The following is a 15484-nucleotide window of genomic DNA, read 5'->3' on the forward strand; positions in this document are numbered from 1 at the left end:
ACCCGAGTGAGACTTAAAATGGCTGCTAATGCGGGATTCTGTACCGCGCATGCGTCAACTGCATCTACGCAGGATGACAGACTTTGCTTGGAGGGAAATTTCTGCACCTGCGCAATCGCATCCAAAATGGCTGCTTGAAAACTCACATGCTAAGCATCTGATTTGCCAAAACTAAAACAAGCTATTTAGTAAATGCTAATGCGGGGAGAGCTATTATATGTAAATGGTATAAGAGTAGAGATAGGTGGTATACTGTGAAATAATTTTATTTAGAATTTAATAGTTTTTTTTTTTTACCTCTCTGCTAGTTGGTATTTGGGCCACCGAGCAAGACTGAAGCCTGTACCACGGATGTATGACGTTACAACGCATACTTTTACAACGCATGCACTTACAACGCAATTTTTACAACGCAACATCCACTACAACGCATTCCATTACATCGCATGACACTACAACGCATTTTTAAAAACTACCTTTACAACGCATTCCATTACATCGCATACCACCTTTACAACGCATACCATTACAATGCATAATATTACATTGCATTTAAGGTAAGTATTGGGTAGTATAGGGGTAAACATTACTATTCTTACTCCAGGGGGTGCAACAGTAGGGTAAGTATTGGATAGTATAGGGGTAAACATTACTATTCTTACTCCAGGGGGTACAACAGTAGGGTAAGTGTTGGATAGTATAGGGGTAAAAATTACTATTCTAACTCCAGGGGGTGCAACAGTAGGGTAAGTGTTGGATAGTATACGGGTAAAAATTACTATTCTTACTCCAGGGGGTGCAACAGTAGGGTAAGTGTTGGATAGTATAGGGGTAAAAATTACTATTCTAACTCCAGGGGGTGCAACAGTAGGGTAAGTGTTGGATAGTGTAGGGGTTTTACCCCTATACTATCCAATACTTACCCTACTATTGCACCCCCTGGAGTAAGAATAGTAATTTTTACCCCTATACTATCCAATACTTACCTAAAATGCAATGTAATATTATGCGTTGTAATGGTATGCGTTGTAAAGGTAGTATGCGATGTAGTGGAATGCGTTGTAAAGGTAGTTTTTAAAAATGCGTTGTAGTGTCATACGATGTAATGGAATGCGTTGTAGTGGATATTGCGTTGTAAAAATTGTGTTGTAAGTGTAGTGCGTTGTAATAGTTGCGTTGTAAAGGTTGTTCACCCTGTACCACACGTGACTTTCACGCAGGCGCAGTAATAACAAGTCAGAAGCCATGATGTTGTTTTTGAATCCCGTCCAAGGCCATCTTTGTTACATGTCTTGGGAACCTGCTGGACATCCTGAATGTTGAATAGAAATGAATGTCATATGTATACTTTTGTTTGATAAAGATGTGAATACGGGTGGGAAATAAAGCTTGGGAATAATAATTAAGGGGCGGGAACATTAAACAAAGAACCAAAGAAAATTATTAAAACTTAGCATGGTGTGATGATCATCGCCCCTTGTCTATCCAATCAGAATTAGGAGTTTCATAAAGTTGAAACATTAATGGGTGGTACATGAGCATAGAAAGGTATAACTGAGGTAGTTTAGCTAATTAGTTAGATCGCAGCAAGAACAGAATGCTGAGAGACCGGGATGCTATCCGAGAGCTGAACGAATGCTGAAGAAGAATCGATTTGAAGACTTGGAATTTAAGCCAATTAATTAGAAGAAGATCGCGGAAGAATCCAGGAGGGAAATAAGGCAAATAATAAGATCACAGAAGAATCGAGGAGGAAGATCGTGTCAGAGAGGGGTGCGACGCAGACGTCGGATCTAGAAGAGCTAGTCTATCCTGTCCTGAATCCTGTCCTGAAGCCTTTGTCACCTGTTCTTTCCCAGGGGACCCTTCCAGCTTCTTAGCCAAGGGGTTGGTTTCCACACCATTCTAGGTAAATATACTTATGTGTAGTATGTCATTGTACTGCTTTGTCTATCCTCTCCTATTCTGAGTATTGTCATTGTGAAATCTCGTTTAATATAGAGGACTGATTATTGAATTAATTGACTTTTCCTTCCTTGGAGAAACGGAGTTTGTACTGTATTTTTTTTTATTTTGGCTCATATGAATTTAACTAGATAAAACATATAAACTTTTCACGAGTCTGTGATTATTTCAAATAGTAAGAAATACATATTATGTCATTTCACCATCAACTAATTCCAACTAATAGGTCCATTGACCAGAGGAAAGAAATTTTTGATCAGTGAAAGATTAGTTAAAATGACAGGTAACTAATCTCATAAAAACATTAACAAAAATGACCCCCAGCAGTATTTACTAGCCTATGTGAATGTGTGTTTATGGGCCGAGGTGAGTATATGGTGTTTGAGTACCTGAGGCTGGTAACCTGCTGGATCAGAAGTCATAGAAAGAAATGTAAACACCAAGATAGGCAGAGCCTGACAGTTGACCTCGGTTATTGAACTCACAACAAATGTGACTGAGAACAAAATGTTATGGACTCTTAACATAAGGCAAGCACTTGTGGAAGAATAGAAGAAGTGAATCAAAGAGGTGTTGGACAACCTATGCACCACGGGAGAGACAAAGACATACTAGACCACCTAAAACAGCCTAAGACAAAGAAAGCCAGCACATAGAAAGCAAGCAAAGTGAGCTACAAACCACGAAGCCAATGGTAAGCCATAGGCTGAATGCATTGCAAGGAAAATTTTCAGAATATCGCCAAGAAGTCTTAGCAAACCAGACAGCTGTGCTGGTAGGCTTCGACCTAAAAAGGGGATGAAGCAAGACAAAGAAGCAAGTCGGTGTGTCATGGAATATTCAGCACATAGTTTGGAGTCACACAAATATAGATTTTCGAAAGAAAAGGAGAAGAGTGAAGGGGAGTGGACCTCAATACTAAATGCTATTACACATTCCCATTCCATGACAATAGAATGGTCTTATGTTTTTCGGTAAAAAGGGAAGGGAAGAGAGCCATCTTTGAGCTCATTGGTCAGATATGCCACTCTCTTAACGGACCAAAATAATCCAGGACTACGAGCTCACCAAGATGTGGCAGAGAGGGAGAACAGTTCTCCCTACAAAATGTTATCCAGGAAATAATGACTTTGTATGGCATAATATAATAAAAATAAACATTGTAATAAAATTAAGAAACATGACCGGGGGACCATTGACAAACCTAATTGTTACCAACCCCTCCACCAGCACCAAATCACTTTTTTCAAACTGTGGAAAGGAAACTCAAGGACGATCAAACACAGGCAACAAGAAAGAGGGCATTTGTTCTTCAATGCTTACTGTTTTTATTTCAGACCGCATTTCTCCAGGACCTGCAAAACCAGAAACACAAAAAAACTATTAAAAACATTAACTGCTTGTAGACGGGTTTACAGTTTGTAACTGGGATACATGGCGTGGTTTGCACATGCTGATTTTGGGTGCAATATGGAATGCTGGGGAGTAGCGCGATAGGTGCAGGGGACCAGGGAAGTTAGATTTCGGTTTTGGCAGTCTTTTGCATTAGTGAGTCATCCAGTGATGTATGGATTTGAGGCAGTATCTGATTTTGGTTTGAATGTGGTGGGTGAAGGTCAGAAAGGATAAAGAGATGTTTAGTTCATCTGCAAATTCTGGGTAAAAGAATCCGATTGATTTGAATATTTAATGGACAGAGTAGAAATAGAAGAGGGAAAAAATGAGTTTGAGGACAACCACTTAAAGTCAAGTGGATGACATACCACCACGAACTGGTGGATTGAGTGGCTGGAGTGGAGGTGGACAACCAGGTAATGACTGTGTAAATCATTCTCAGACAGAAGTTACAAAAATGACAGACAAGTCATGAAGAATGAGGACAAGTGCATATAATGTGTGGTGGTCCTGAATCTGCAGACCTCAGCAGTGATTATAGACGTCTCAGATTTGTACAGACAGTGGGGTGTTAAATGCCTTGCATAGGGGAAGTGGGAACAGAGGGTGAGGGAGGCCGAGAAAGAAGGGGAGGAGAACAACAGAGTGAGACAGAAAGAGCAAGCACACACATTGGGGACGGAGCAGGGCTATGAGACACCATATGGAAGTTTCCATCACAGAAATGTAAGGAAATTGCGTAATTTCAGGCAAAGTTTCAGGTTTGCCAGGCATTGTGGGCAATAAGGCGCTGGAGGGCCTTTATGTGTGCTGCAGATATCCTCAGTAAGCGTATAATTATTGGGTATATCTATATGTTTGGTCTGCCTGATGAGTGCATCAGTCTGAAAGTTCATATGTTCATGCAGAATTAAAGTGTGGAGTAGCTGGCAGTTTGCAGTGAGCATGTTATGGCAATCTCGAAAAATGGTCTTACATGAAATTTGCATGTGCGGGTAGAGTGCGTGTGCGGCGTGACAATATGTATTTTTTATTAGATATAGTATATGTAATGGTGTGTGACAGTAGATTCCATGAATGGTACATGAAGTAAGTGTGTTTGTATATGAGTATTGGGTTATATGGATGGGTATAGATTCTGTCATATAAACAGTGTGGGGTTTGTATATGATTCAGAAGATATGGGGGTTGCCTGGTGTATGGTTTAGAATGTGCAATGTTGGATTGGGAATAATTGCATTGAACGAGAAGTATGAGGTGGTGGATACATGTATTGACGTAAGTGTACATGTGTTTCCGTTCCTCATGTCAGATAAGCATATGTCTTCCCGTTACTTTTTACTTCTTTTAGTTGGTTTCAACTTGCCCTTCACTGAATTTAAACCACGCGCTGTTCAGATAGATGACAATTCAGGCAGTAGTCTGCAAACAGGATTTTGGTCCCTAGATCAGGTAGCACCAAGGGAAACCTAGTAAACCTGCACAGTTTTAAGAACTAGACACCTGAGTGAGTCCAGAGCAGTGTGACTTGCATGGATCTCATGAGGTCTTCTTATCCACAATGCCTGGCAAACCTCAAACTTTGCATGAAATAAAGCAATTTCCTTACATTTCTGTGATGGAAACTTCTGCAATCTACAGGAATCCACAAAATTCCTGCAACCCAGCGTTACCCCATTTGTGCAGATAGAAACGCTGCACCACTTGTGTGGCTGGGTCTAGTGTCTGCAACTGGAACCGATCAAACCAAGATCAATGGGAGCCCTTGCGAGGAATTTTGTAGATCCCTGGGGATTCCGGAATTTTTTATCACAGAAATGTAAGGAAAATGCGTGATTACAGGCAAAGTTTGAGGCTTGCAGGGCATTGTGGGCAAGAAAACCATGTGAGATTCCTGCAAGGCACACCACTCTGGAATCCACCAGTTGTCTAGTTTTAATAAATGGCTTGGGTTGGTAAGTTTCCATGGGTGGCGGCCGAGCACTGCCCCAAATCCCACTCTGCTGATCTCTCCCCGTAGCACTTTAAGGCCTTTTGTGTCCAGGTCTCTTGGCCCACCCACACAAGTGAGGTACCATTTTTATCGGGAGACTTGGGGGAATTTGGTGTAGTAGAAAATGTGTGGCTTCCCGCAGGTTCCAGAAGTTTTTGTCACAGAAAAGTAGGAAAATGTGTGTTTGAGGTTTACACAGCATTGTGGGTAAGGGAATGTGTGATGCATGTGAAGCACATCACCCTTGACTCCCCTGGCTGTGTAACTTTCAGAATTGTCTGGGTTTGTTAAGTTTTCCCAGGTGGCAGCCTATCCAAGCCCAACTGTGCAGAAGTCCACCATTGCAAGTGGGACGATATTGGGAGTTAGCCACACTCAAAATCAAATGTCTCTTACTTGTATTGGGATGGGATGCCTGTGTCCGCAGAGGAGCAAAAAGACTGTTGAGGTTTTAGGGGTGAGGGTGGGGCCTGAAGTTTGGATGGGCAAGACCCACCGCCATTTTTGTAATTAAAAAATATTTATTCCTGCCAGACAGTGGGCTTTCTGACCCACCGGGCCAAAGTGTAGGCACACCTACAGTCTGCCCACTGGAGTGGGTGGGTGGGTGGGGTAAGACCGATTTGTACCTTTTGAGGTGGGCTGTGGCCAATGCCAGAGTGCAACACAGACCTCATACTACGGATTTTGCCTTTGGGGCAAAAGAAAGTGATGCAGATTTTCTATATCCCGTGTGGAAGTTTGGGGAAACATCCCCTATTGGGACAAGCCTACTAGCTGCCCCATGAGAGTGAAAGGCACTTTTGACCTTAATGGGGTAGGGGTACGGCTTGATGCCAGGGCAAGCAGGCATTTCTTTGTTTGTTATAGTGTCATTTTGGAATTCCTAGTGTCTAGTCCGGTTTCTGCTCCCCCTCCTTCTGGGAGCGAGGTGGCAGATTGGCGGTGTATACCATATCAACCCCTCTGGTAATGCAAAAATCTATTTAGCCCTGGGGTTGGGAGGAGTGCAGGCCTATGCCCAGAGGAGGTCGCCTCCTTCCCCCAAAAATATATTGCATGAATTCAATGCCTAGTGTCTTGCGGGCTTTCTGTTTCACCCAGGGGTATATCGGGGAATAATTATGCCCATCTGACTCCCAAGGGAGGCAGAAAGATCATTGCCCCATTTAGTTGGGGTGGGCGGGCAGCCCTGACCCTTATATTTAAAAAAGAAAAAAAACATTACTTGTCACCTAGTGGGCTTTCTGCCCCCCCGGAGGGGGCAGATCGATGGCAATTACCATCATCAGCACCCGGGGATGGCAGTAAGACTGCTGCCCCATTTCGTTGGCGTGGGGGCATGGCCATGCCTATAGTGGGCAGCCGCCAACCCTATATCAAAAAACAAACAAAAAAAACATTCCCTAGTGTCTAGTGGGCTTTCTACCCACAAGGGGCATATCTGAGTAATTACCCTATCTACCCACCAGGGGCGCTAAAAAAACTCTCGCCCTATTTGGTTGAGGTGGGGGCATAGCCATGCCTGGGGTGGGAGACCCTACATTTAAAACTACATTTAAAAAAAATCCTGGCCTCTAGTGGACTTTTCCCCCCACGGTGGGGCAGATCGGGGGCAATTACCCCCATCTGCCTCCACAGGGGGGAGGGGTCAGAAAGACTTTTGCCCATTTACTTGGGGTGGGAGCATGGGCATGGCTATGCCCATGCTGGGCAGCACCGCTCCTAAATTTTTATAAGAAAAATCATCCCTGGTATTTAGTGGGCTTTAATCCCTCCAGGAGGGCATATCAGCAGTAATAGCCCATATCTGCCCTCCACAGGGGGAGCAGAAAGACTGAAATTATAAATTTCCTCCTGGGGGAGAGCAAGCCTTGCCCAAGGGTCCATCGCCCATCCTTGGTGGCTAGTGGGCGAATCCCTGCTTGGGGATCGTTTTCATGTGGCGATCCACTGGGCATAGTTACTATTGGAAACGGGAGAGTCTCCTTTTTACAACAATATCTCTCCTATGAGAATCGGTGCTCGGGGGCGGAGATATGCCCTGAGCACTGGTTCAGTGAAAGTAAAACAAGCCCATCGGCTCAGTTTGCTTTCACTTTTACTGCAATGACATCAGAGCGCCCTCCGCGCCGATCATCACTTCAGTAAAAACAAAAAAATAAAACACAGGTCTGCTCTGGAAGCTCTTACCGAGCAACCTGAGGAAGAAAAAAAATAACGAACGCAGCAGAGGGCCCTTTTAACCCTCCCCAGTGTCTGCCAATGGCTGACAACTGTACGGGGGAGCTGGGGAGAGAGAGTCCCCTGGCCACCGGCACACTAAAGAGGTTAAGGGTGATTAGTAGACAAGCCAAGGCATCCAAACAGAAGAACTTCCTAAATATTTGAAAAGGTGTTGTGTCCACAAAGTACACACATCAAAGAGCAAGCACTGGCTCCAATCTAACAAAAGAACTACTTGTGCCCATCACCAAAACTTCATGGGAATACAAATGGGAAAATAGAACCACCCACGAAATACCATGGCCTTATTAGAGAGCCCATCAAAGCAGCAGCTTACCACGAAACAGATGAGAAACAATTCCTTACGGGGCAGACCCATAGCCCACTGGATTCTGTACTTTTTATTATCCCTTTTATCAAAAATTGCTGGCATGAAGTTTTCCAACCTGCCACATCTGTCGCCAGACGATAAAGCACTTGATTTGCATCAAAATCGAGTACATCTGGAACATCACAACTACTTTCCAATATTTGGCAAGCTCAAGTGTATATACTAGGTCTTGAGACATTTTGTTCCAGCCAGGCCCAACAAATTATATATGAAACTTTATCCTGACCCAAACACACAACAATGTATTGTTTAGTTGTTGGTCCCTCTTCAACTCAAATATGCCAGGCCAAAACCAAGCCTTGATGATCAATGCCAGACAGATGGCAACCTCAGGAGGTATTCTTGATGATGAAGAAGACTTGAAAAGGGCAGTAATGCAAACAGAATCCTTGAGAGGCTCAGAGGGATTAGGTTTTGTAATATAAATACATGTTGTACATGTATTTACTCTCTCTCTCCCTCTCTCTCCTCCCCCACCCCTAACAATTATGGGCAACACATTTCTCAACAGCTTTCCAGCTTACCATATTCTCACTGGCCTATCGGATGTTTATAATGTTTAGCCCGGGCCTCCAAGACAGTGCAAGCTGCCTGGTTGCAAAAAAACTATTGTAGGTTTACCAAGAATTTACAGGGTTTTATAGCCCGCCAATTGCTTGCCACTGGATGGCTTTCTTGTCACTCATGTGCTCGCTTCTTATTCTGCGGCTTTCCTTGTCCATCTTGGATTTATTCCTGCCCTGGAGCACAGCCTCTTTACCATCTCTCAAGCTGGCTTCAACCCTTCCACTGCTCACTTTAAGAAAACTAAGCTTTTTTGTTGCATATGCAGTCCAAGAGAGTACATTTGTTTTCCAGTTCTCCCCCTTGTATGCTTCTCCTCCCTCTGCCAAATAACTGCACCCATGCTCCGTGTGCTTTCTCACATGTGTGCTTCTCTCCCTACCCCTGGTTACTCTACCTTGTGTGTTGCTTTCCCCTCTATCTTCTCATTAGGTTTCCCCATTGTCCCCCGCCCACCATCTTATTTCTCTTTTATTTATTATTATTATTTTTTTGGGGTCGTTAGAAAGCCCAGGCACCAAATTGCTACCAAACCCTAGGTCTTTAACAAGTGTTTTTGCCTTTATGTTTTTTTTGGTATTCGCATCCATTTGCAGGCACACTTACATAATGACGTATGCGCACACACACCTCACCACACATGTTCACACCAACAGCTGACCCTTTTTTGGCTTTAAAAAAAAAAAAAAACTTTTGGCCAATACTATACAGCCTCGCCAAACAGCATTGGCAAAGTCAATAGATCCCAAAGGGGAGGGTTATTACTTTTGCTTCAGGACTTTTGGGCGTAGAAGTTCTCTCTCCTACCTGCCTGTGTGCTACTCCCTCCTTCAGTTACCCACCCTTGCGCTAGGTCTTGCTCACACACACCCCAGCTCATCCATTGCTTCCCCCGCTTCTTCCTATCTCGCTCTGCTTTGTTTTTACTCAATTTCTCCACCACCCCGGTTACTCTGTTGCTCCTCTAACTTTCTCTGCTCGCTTTCACTCATCAGTGACATTCACTTGATCCTCAACCCTTCTACCATTCCCCCATCGCTCCACTGGCCTCTTCCCTAAGCATTATTTTTTGGTTACATTTTTTTTCTAACTTTTTTGGAGGGCCTGATCAGCATCAACAAGAAGCATTTTATTCTTTTTTGCAGATGCTAATGCCTTTCAAAGGCAACACCTATTGGCTTCACCAGTGCATACTAACTTACTCTACCACACGCTGGGAAAGCAGTTTTGTGTCCTGCAATACTGCTGGACTCTCGATTCTACTTTGTTGTTTGCCAAAGTGTTTACGCTACTTTTCACCAACTGGCCATGGTTCCTACGTCCATCACTTGTATTGTGAACAACACTTTCACAGTTTGCTGTGGAAAATGCCTGTGCTAAAATATGGGAGGAGGAAGATGTAGAAAATGAAAGCAGACAATAAAGACAATCCAAATCAAGATGAAAGGAAAGGTTGGAATATTATGAAGACGTGAGTGATAGACTATGAAGGGGGAGAAGGTGGAGAAACGAGAGAAGTCAAAAACAGATGCCAAAGAAGAGATGGGTGTAAAGGGATAGGACGTGAAATAAATTGTCAACAAAGAATGGTTAGGAGGGGTGCAGAAAATGAGGACAAAAAACAGGGCTAGGAATGAACGTAGAGGGTGGAGGGAACATGGACGTTGATTCATCAAAAATGCCAGGAGTAGGAAAAGTGACATCACATGCCATGTGACCCCCACCTGATGTCACAGGGAGTGACATCACCAGCCCTTTGACCCAACCGATGACGTCACAGGAAGTGACATTGCAAGACATTTGAACTTTGGACCCCATGAAATCAAAGGAAGCAACATTGTATGACCTTTGTTTGGTTGGCGAGCCAACAAATTAACAGGGCGAGCTGATCCAGAGCCGAGCCAAGGGTTTGGCTTGGCTCTTAGAGCCCATGGACGAGGCCAATCCTTGAAATTGTTTGCTTTGAAAATGAAACAAAAACCTCACGTGAAAAATGATAAAGCCTCTTCAAAATTCAGAAAGTGTAATACATCACAGTACAGTACTGCATTGAGAAGTCCTTTTTAGGTCTCGCCTGACACAGCGCATGCGCTGGTCTGGCGAGACTTATTGAGAGGGCTCCAAAAAGTGCTACCAGGCCAGCCTAGAGCTACAGTGCATGAGCGCGGGCGCGCGCGCCGCTTTTACCGCGATTACTTTCACTTTCGCGGCCGCACGGCCACTTTGATGTTTGATCGCGGCCGCTTGGGATAGCCAATAGGTCTCGCTTTTGGGACCTTATAAGTATTTAGTTATGCAACTGTTGCATGGCTAAACACTTATAAGGTCCCAAAGGCGAGACCTATTGGCTATGCCAATGCTTGTTAAGGGATAGTGTTTAAACATGAGCCATCGGGGAACTAAGAGGCAAGACAGTTGTCATGTAAACCCTATACGTTGTCCAAATTATAGAGCAACATTATAGTCTAATAAATCAAACACAATAGGTTTTTGTACAACTTCTATTCTGAACACACATTTGAAAATGCTTTCATTGAAGAAAAACCGGTTTTGATGAAATGCAATACTTGCCTGCTGCCTAGGATTACACAACTTAAGTGGGGGCGCCGCAATTTATCTTGGTTTTCTGGTTTCACTTTAACTTTGCACAAAGCAGCCAGTAAAAGGCTTACTTTATTCCTGCTTTGGCCCCATCACTCACTCTAGTGCCCATAAAAACAACAGTACCAGTTGGTGAAATACAGCCCTGCCACAGGCTGCCACTGAGAGTCAATAGCGAATTAACATGGACTCTGGAGGGACTCACTTACACCCAAGGCGAGGCGACTCCTGCAGCCGTCGAGCTATGCATGTGCGCATCTCTGTGTCTGGGTGAAGCAACACCGTGTGCAGAGCGCCTGCCAGGCTCAGACGCATGGCTCCACTCTGCCAGGGCTATGCTCGAGTTCCACTGTTCCCTTAACTGTGGCAGTCAAAGACGCCGGCCTAGCGGAGTGCCACACTCAATTCAATTCAATTAAAACTTTATTCGGATACAAATATTGTGTCCATAAAAGTATACAAAAGTTAAAAACAAATCTTTAAAATCATGGGAATTCATATAAATCATGAAAAGGTTCTTATACGTGGATTGTACCAACAACTAGTATGTAACACATTATTTCTTTCAGTCTTAATCACAATTACAATCTGGCAATTTAAGAAAGGTCATAGTTTGCACGATATTTAACACAAGCTTTTAAAAAACTGGCTGTTGGTAAGATGCTGTACTCAGTGTCCAAACATTGTAAAGCAAGGAGGGCCGGGCGACACTGGCGTGAGCCTATGAATTTTAATAGAGGTAAAATCCACTTTTGGCGTGGAAATTCATAGTAACTACAGAAGAGGACTACGTGCAATAGCGATTGTTCTGATTGCCCATCACATGGACAAGGAGTTAATTTACTAGACCAATCTTTTGTCTTCGGGAAAGTTAACAACCGGTGAAAAGTATTAAACCTGAATCGTGTTAAAAGATATTTTTCATAATGATTAGCACTGGATAGTAAATATGGCTGAATCCCAAATGAGACTTGTACCGCGGCAAGATGGAGATTTGTAGGCTTTAAAATCTCAGATGTTAAGCGAACCTCATGTAAATGGGATAGGCACGCGATTTTCAGCTTTTTGCGTGAAATATCTGCTGAGGACTCAGGGAGCATGAAAAGAGATTCCAGGTTTACATCTCTCAGGAATTTATGAACATACAGCAGCCACGGGATATTTTTCCAACCTTCCAGAGTGAGACAGTCAGAAATAAGCAGACGAGTCAGTTTACATTATAAAGTAACCCATAGTCGATGCCATAAAAGAATTGGTTGGATTGCTATAAGATCAGAAATATAATCCTCCCCCAACTCCATATGGCAACCATAAGTTGGCGAACTATTGGGAGTGGCCAAAAGGTACCGCAAAAAAGCATTTTCTGTTTTTTGGATAATTTCCGAGTTAACGTAACCCCAAACCCCGGCCCCACACATTGCCACTGGGCGGCACTTGGCCCTGTAGATCTGAATCAACTCCCGGGAGGGGCGCTGGCCTAGTTTTTGCGCAAATGTGACCAAAGCTGTTGTAGTTCTGAGGAGCCCCAACTTTCTGGCCAGGAGGGTAGAACCCCAACTAGAGGTATTGTCTATCTGAATACCTAAATAGGGGTATGAAGTTGCGGTCTCCAGAGTGGTATTATTTATCCGGATACTGCCAGATTGTCTAAGGCGTTTCCCCAGATGCATGGCAAACGTTTTCTTTATGTTTACTTTTAGATCAAGGGCTTCCATGAAGTCACAGTATCTATCGAGGAGAAGTTGGAGTTGGCGTGGGGTCCTGGCCATGATCACCGCGTCCTCCGCGTAAAGCAACGCGGGTATTGGATGGTGATCAATCATGGGCAGGTCCTGGCTTCCAACCAACATCGCAGCCTCTAAGCCATTTGTGTATAAATTAAAAAGAAAGGGTGCCAGTACGCATCCCTGTCTGACACCCTTAAGTACTGGGAATGATGTTGTAACTTCCCCCCCCGAACCATACCGTACTTTTGCTGAGGCCCCTGTATAAAGATTCCGAATAAAACTCACCAAGGGAGGATAAACCCCCATAGCCAAAAGGAGTTTCCATAATTTACTATGGGAGACGCAATCAAAAGCCGCTGATAAAGCGACGTAGGCTAAGTGCAACCTCCCCTTTTTGGCCCATACGTATTTACCTATCAATAAAGAAAGGTTTAATGCCTGCTCCACTGTCCCAAGTCCCTCTCGGAAGCCATACTGAAGGTCAGAAACCACTTGATTACTTTCAGCCCAATCCTGGAGTCTTTTAAGAAGTAACCGACCCATCACCTTCCCAGTAGAGTCCAAGAGGGAGATGGGACGGTAACAGGCAGGACTATTACGGTCGCCCTTCTTAAAAATAGGAAGAAGAATGGAAGTTGTCCAGGACTCTGGTGGGCCGATTTTAGTGGCTGCTTCGAAGACCTTAGTGAGAATAGGGGACCATAATTCTAAGTTATTTTTAAATAGGTCCACGGGAACCCCATCAGGGCCTGGGGCTTTACCACATTTGGAAGCCTGGAGTGCCATAAGTACCTCATCATGATCAAAATAAAGGTTAAAATTAGGGGAGAGGGGTGGTCTACTATAGTTTTGGGTAGTCAACATCCCTAAGCTATCTGAGGGGGGCTCTGACATAGAATCCTCCGAAATACCAAAAATCCTTCAGTGCATCGCTGAAGAGGCTCCCAATGTGGGCCGACTTGCCATGCCCTAGCACGCACATGCGCAGAAGTCAAGTGCATGGTGGAAGTACTGCGGTGCCCTGCTACAACGTCGCCAGTGCCGTCTTGGGTATTATTGAAGTCTGGAACCGGTCTACAGTCCTAAGCATTAAATATTTCCATTCTAAACGCCAAAGTAAACAGAATCTATTTGATTTTATGTAAGGGCTTCCCATAATGTCATTGCTGTGTCCTGACAAACAGTTAGGGAAGACAGGTGTCGCAAGCCAGGTGACAGGGGTCGCAGCGGGTGGCATAGGGGTCCCAGTTGCGACCCCCCTAATTAAAGTAGGTGGAGGGAAAGGGTTTAAATGAGTGAGAACAATGAGCGGAGAAGAAACATTTGAGAAGCAATAAAGAACAAAGTGAGATTAATATGTAAAAAAAGGAATGGAATAAGGCATGTGGAAAAGACAAGGAAAATAATGGAGAGATACGAGGAGAATGGGAAACAGGAAAATAAAGTGGGGAGGAGAAGAAACAGAATTATGAGAAGACAACAATGAGGGAAAGGAGGTCGGAGGAGAAGAGCAAGAGGAAAAAGGTGGAGGAGTATAAATAAGTACCTGGGCAGGAGTTCAGGTTTATGCTGTGATGCAAGTTCTGGCCACTGTACATAGCCATTTGCTGTACCCTCTCCACAACAGTGGTAGAGACAACAATCCCAGAAAAGAGGGAAGCAGTAAGCAAGATAACCACCACAGTGGCTTTGGGCTCGTGCCCCTTGGTGTCATGCTCCATCACATCACCTCAGCATCTCTTAATACAATTCCAAAAGCTGTTTCAGTTCTAGTAATAAACACCTTTCAAAAAATAACTTCAAATGAGAAAATGATGACATTTACCTTTCTTTTCTTCTTTCTTTTTGGCGCAGGGGCAAATCCTAAATTAAAAAAAAATTAAAATGAACTCATTCGAACAGACATTAACCCCTCTTGCAAAAACACTTCTATACAAGCAGAAAAAAACCATATACAACAAAACTCAATTTATTAAAACATTCTTGGCTAGTTCATGTACGAGAGAGTCCATCATAGATGCATGAGGGCCTGATCCATATCAGAATTTCAGGATATCTACATGGAATATATTAAAACATGCTGCATCAAAATGGGAAATACTTAAATAGTAAGTGGCTGTCATAAAAGTCTGTTGTGGATCCGGCCCTCCTTGGTCTACGTTGAACTTTGTGTGCTAAGTATTGTTTTGTATTGTCATTGGATTGATATAGCTTCTATCACCCAGTGTAAGGAATTGAGGTGCTTTACATCGGCAAGCACATTGATCGGGAACGCATGATAGTGGTTAATCTAATGGGTATTTGTTATTGTTGGTTAATGGTTTAAGTCTTTAAACCATTCTATGCACTTACTTCAGTTTCTTTGTGGTAGATTAAATTAATACAAGTTAGGGGCTGAGTTTATGCAGATGGTTGGTGGGATTAATAGATGAACTAGAGGCAATTTAGTATTGTTAGGCTGCAGAGGCATCTCTTTCAAAGAAGGAGAGACTGATCTTTGAAATTAGATATGATCAATTTTCAGAGATGAAGGAACACATGCATGTGACTTCGAATAGGTATGCTGAAGCTCAATTGAGCTAGAGAAGCATTCAATCAGTATTCTGAGTATTGAAATATGTC

The 15484-nt window shown here is 43.5% G+C and overlaps 1 protein-coding gene across 1 annotated transcript in view; it reads right to left on the bottom strand.

The window, feature by feature from the left end:
• Positions 1 to 15484, bottom strand: part of C3_1H11orf52 (chromosome 3_1 C11orf52 homolog) — a 120066-nt gene that overhangs the window by 25763 nt on the left and 78819 nt on the right. The window contains exons 2-3 of the mRNA XM_085645798.1: positions 14688 to 14725; positions 3289 to 3320 (exon numbers count right to left, since the gene is read on the bottom strand). Of these exons, the coding sequence (XP_085501924.1) occupies positions 3289 to 3320; positions 14688 to 14725 (70 nt within the window). The remainder of the gene's footprint in view (positions 1 to 3288; positions 3321 to 14687; positions 14726 to 15484) is intronic.

The sequence above is a fragment of the Triturus cristatus genome, chromosome 3_1, assembly GCF_964204655.1.
Source record: "Triturus cristatus chromosome 3_1, aTriCri1.1, whole genome shotgun sequence".
Taxonomy (NCBI): domain Eukaryota; kingdom Metazoa; phylum Chordata; class Amphibia; order Caudata; family Salamandridae; genus Triturus; species Triturus cristatus.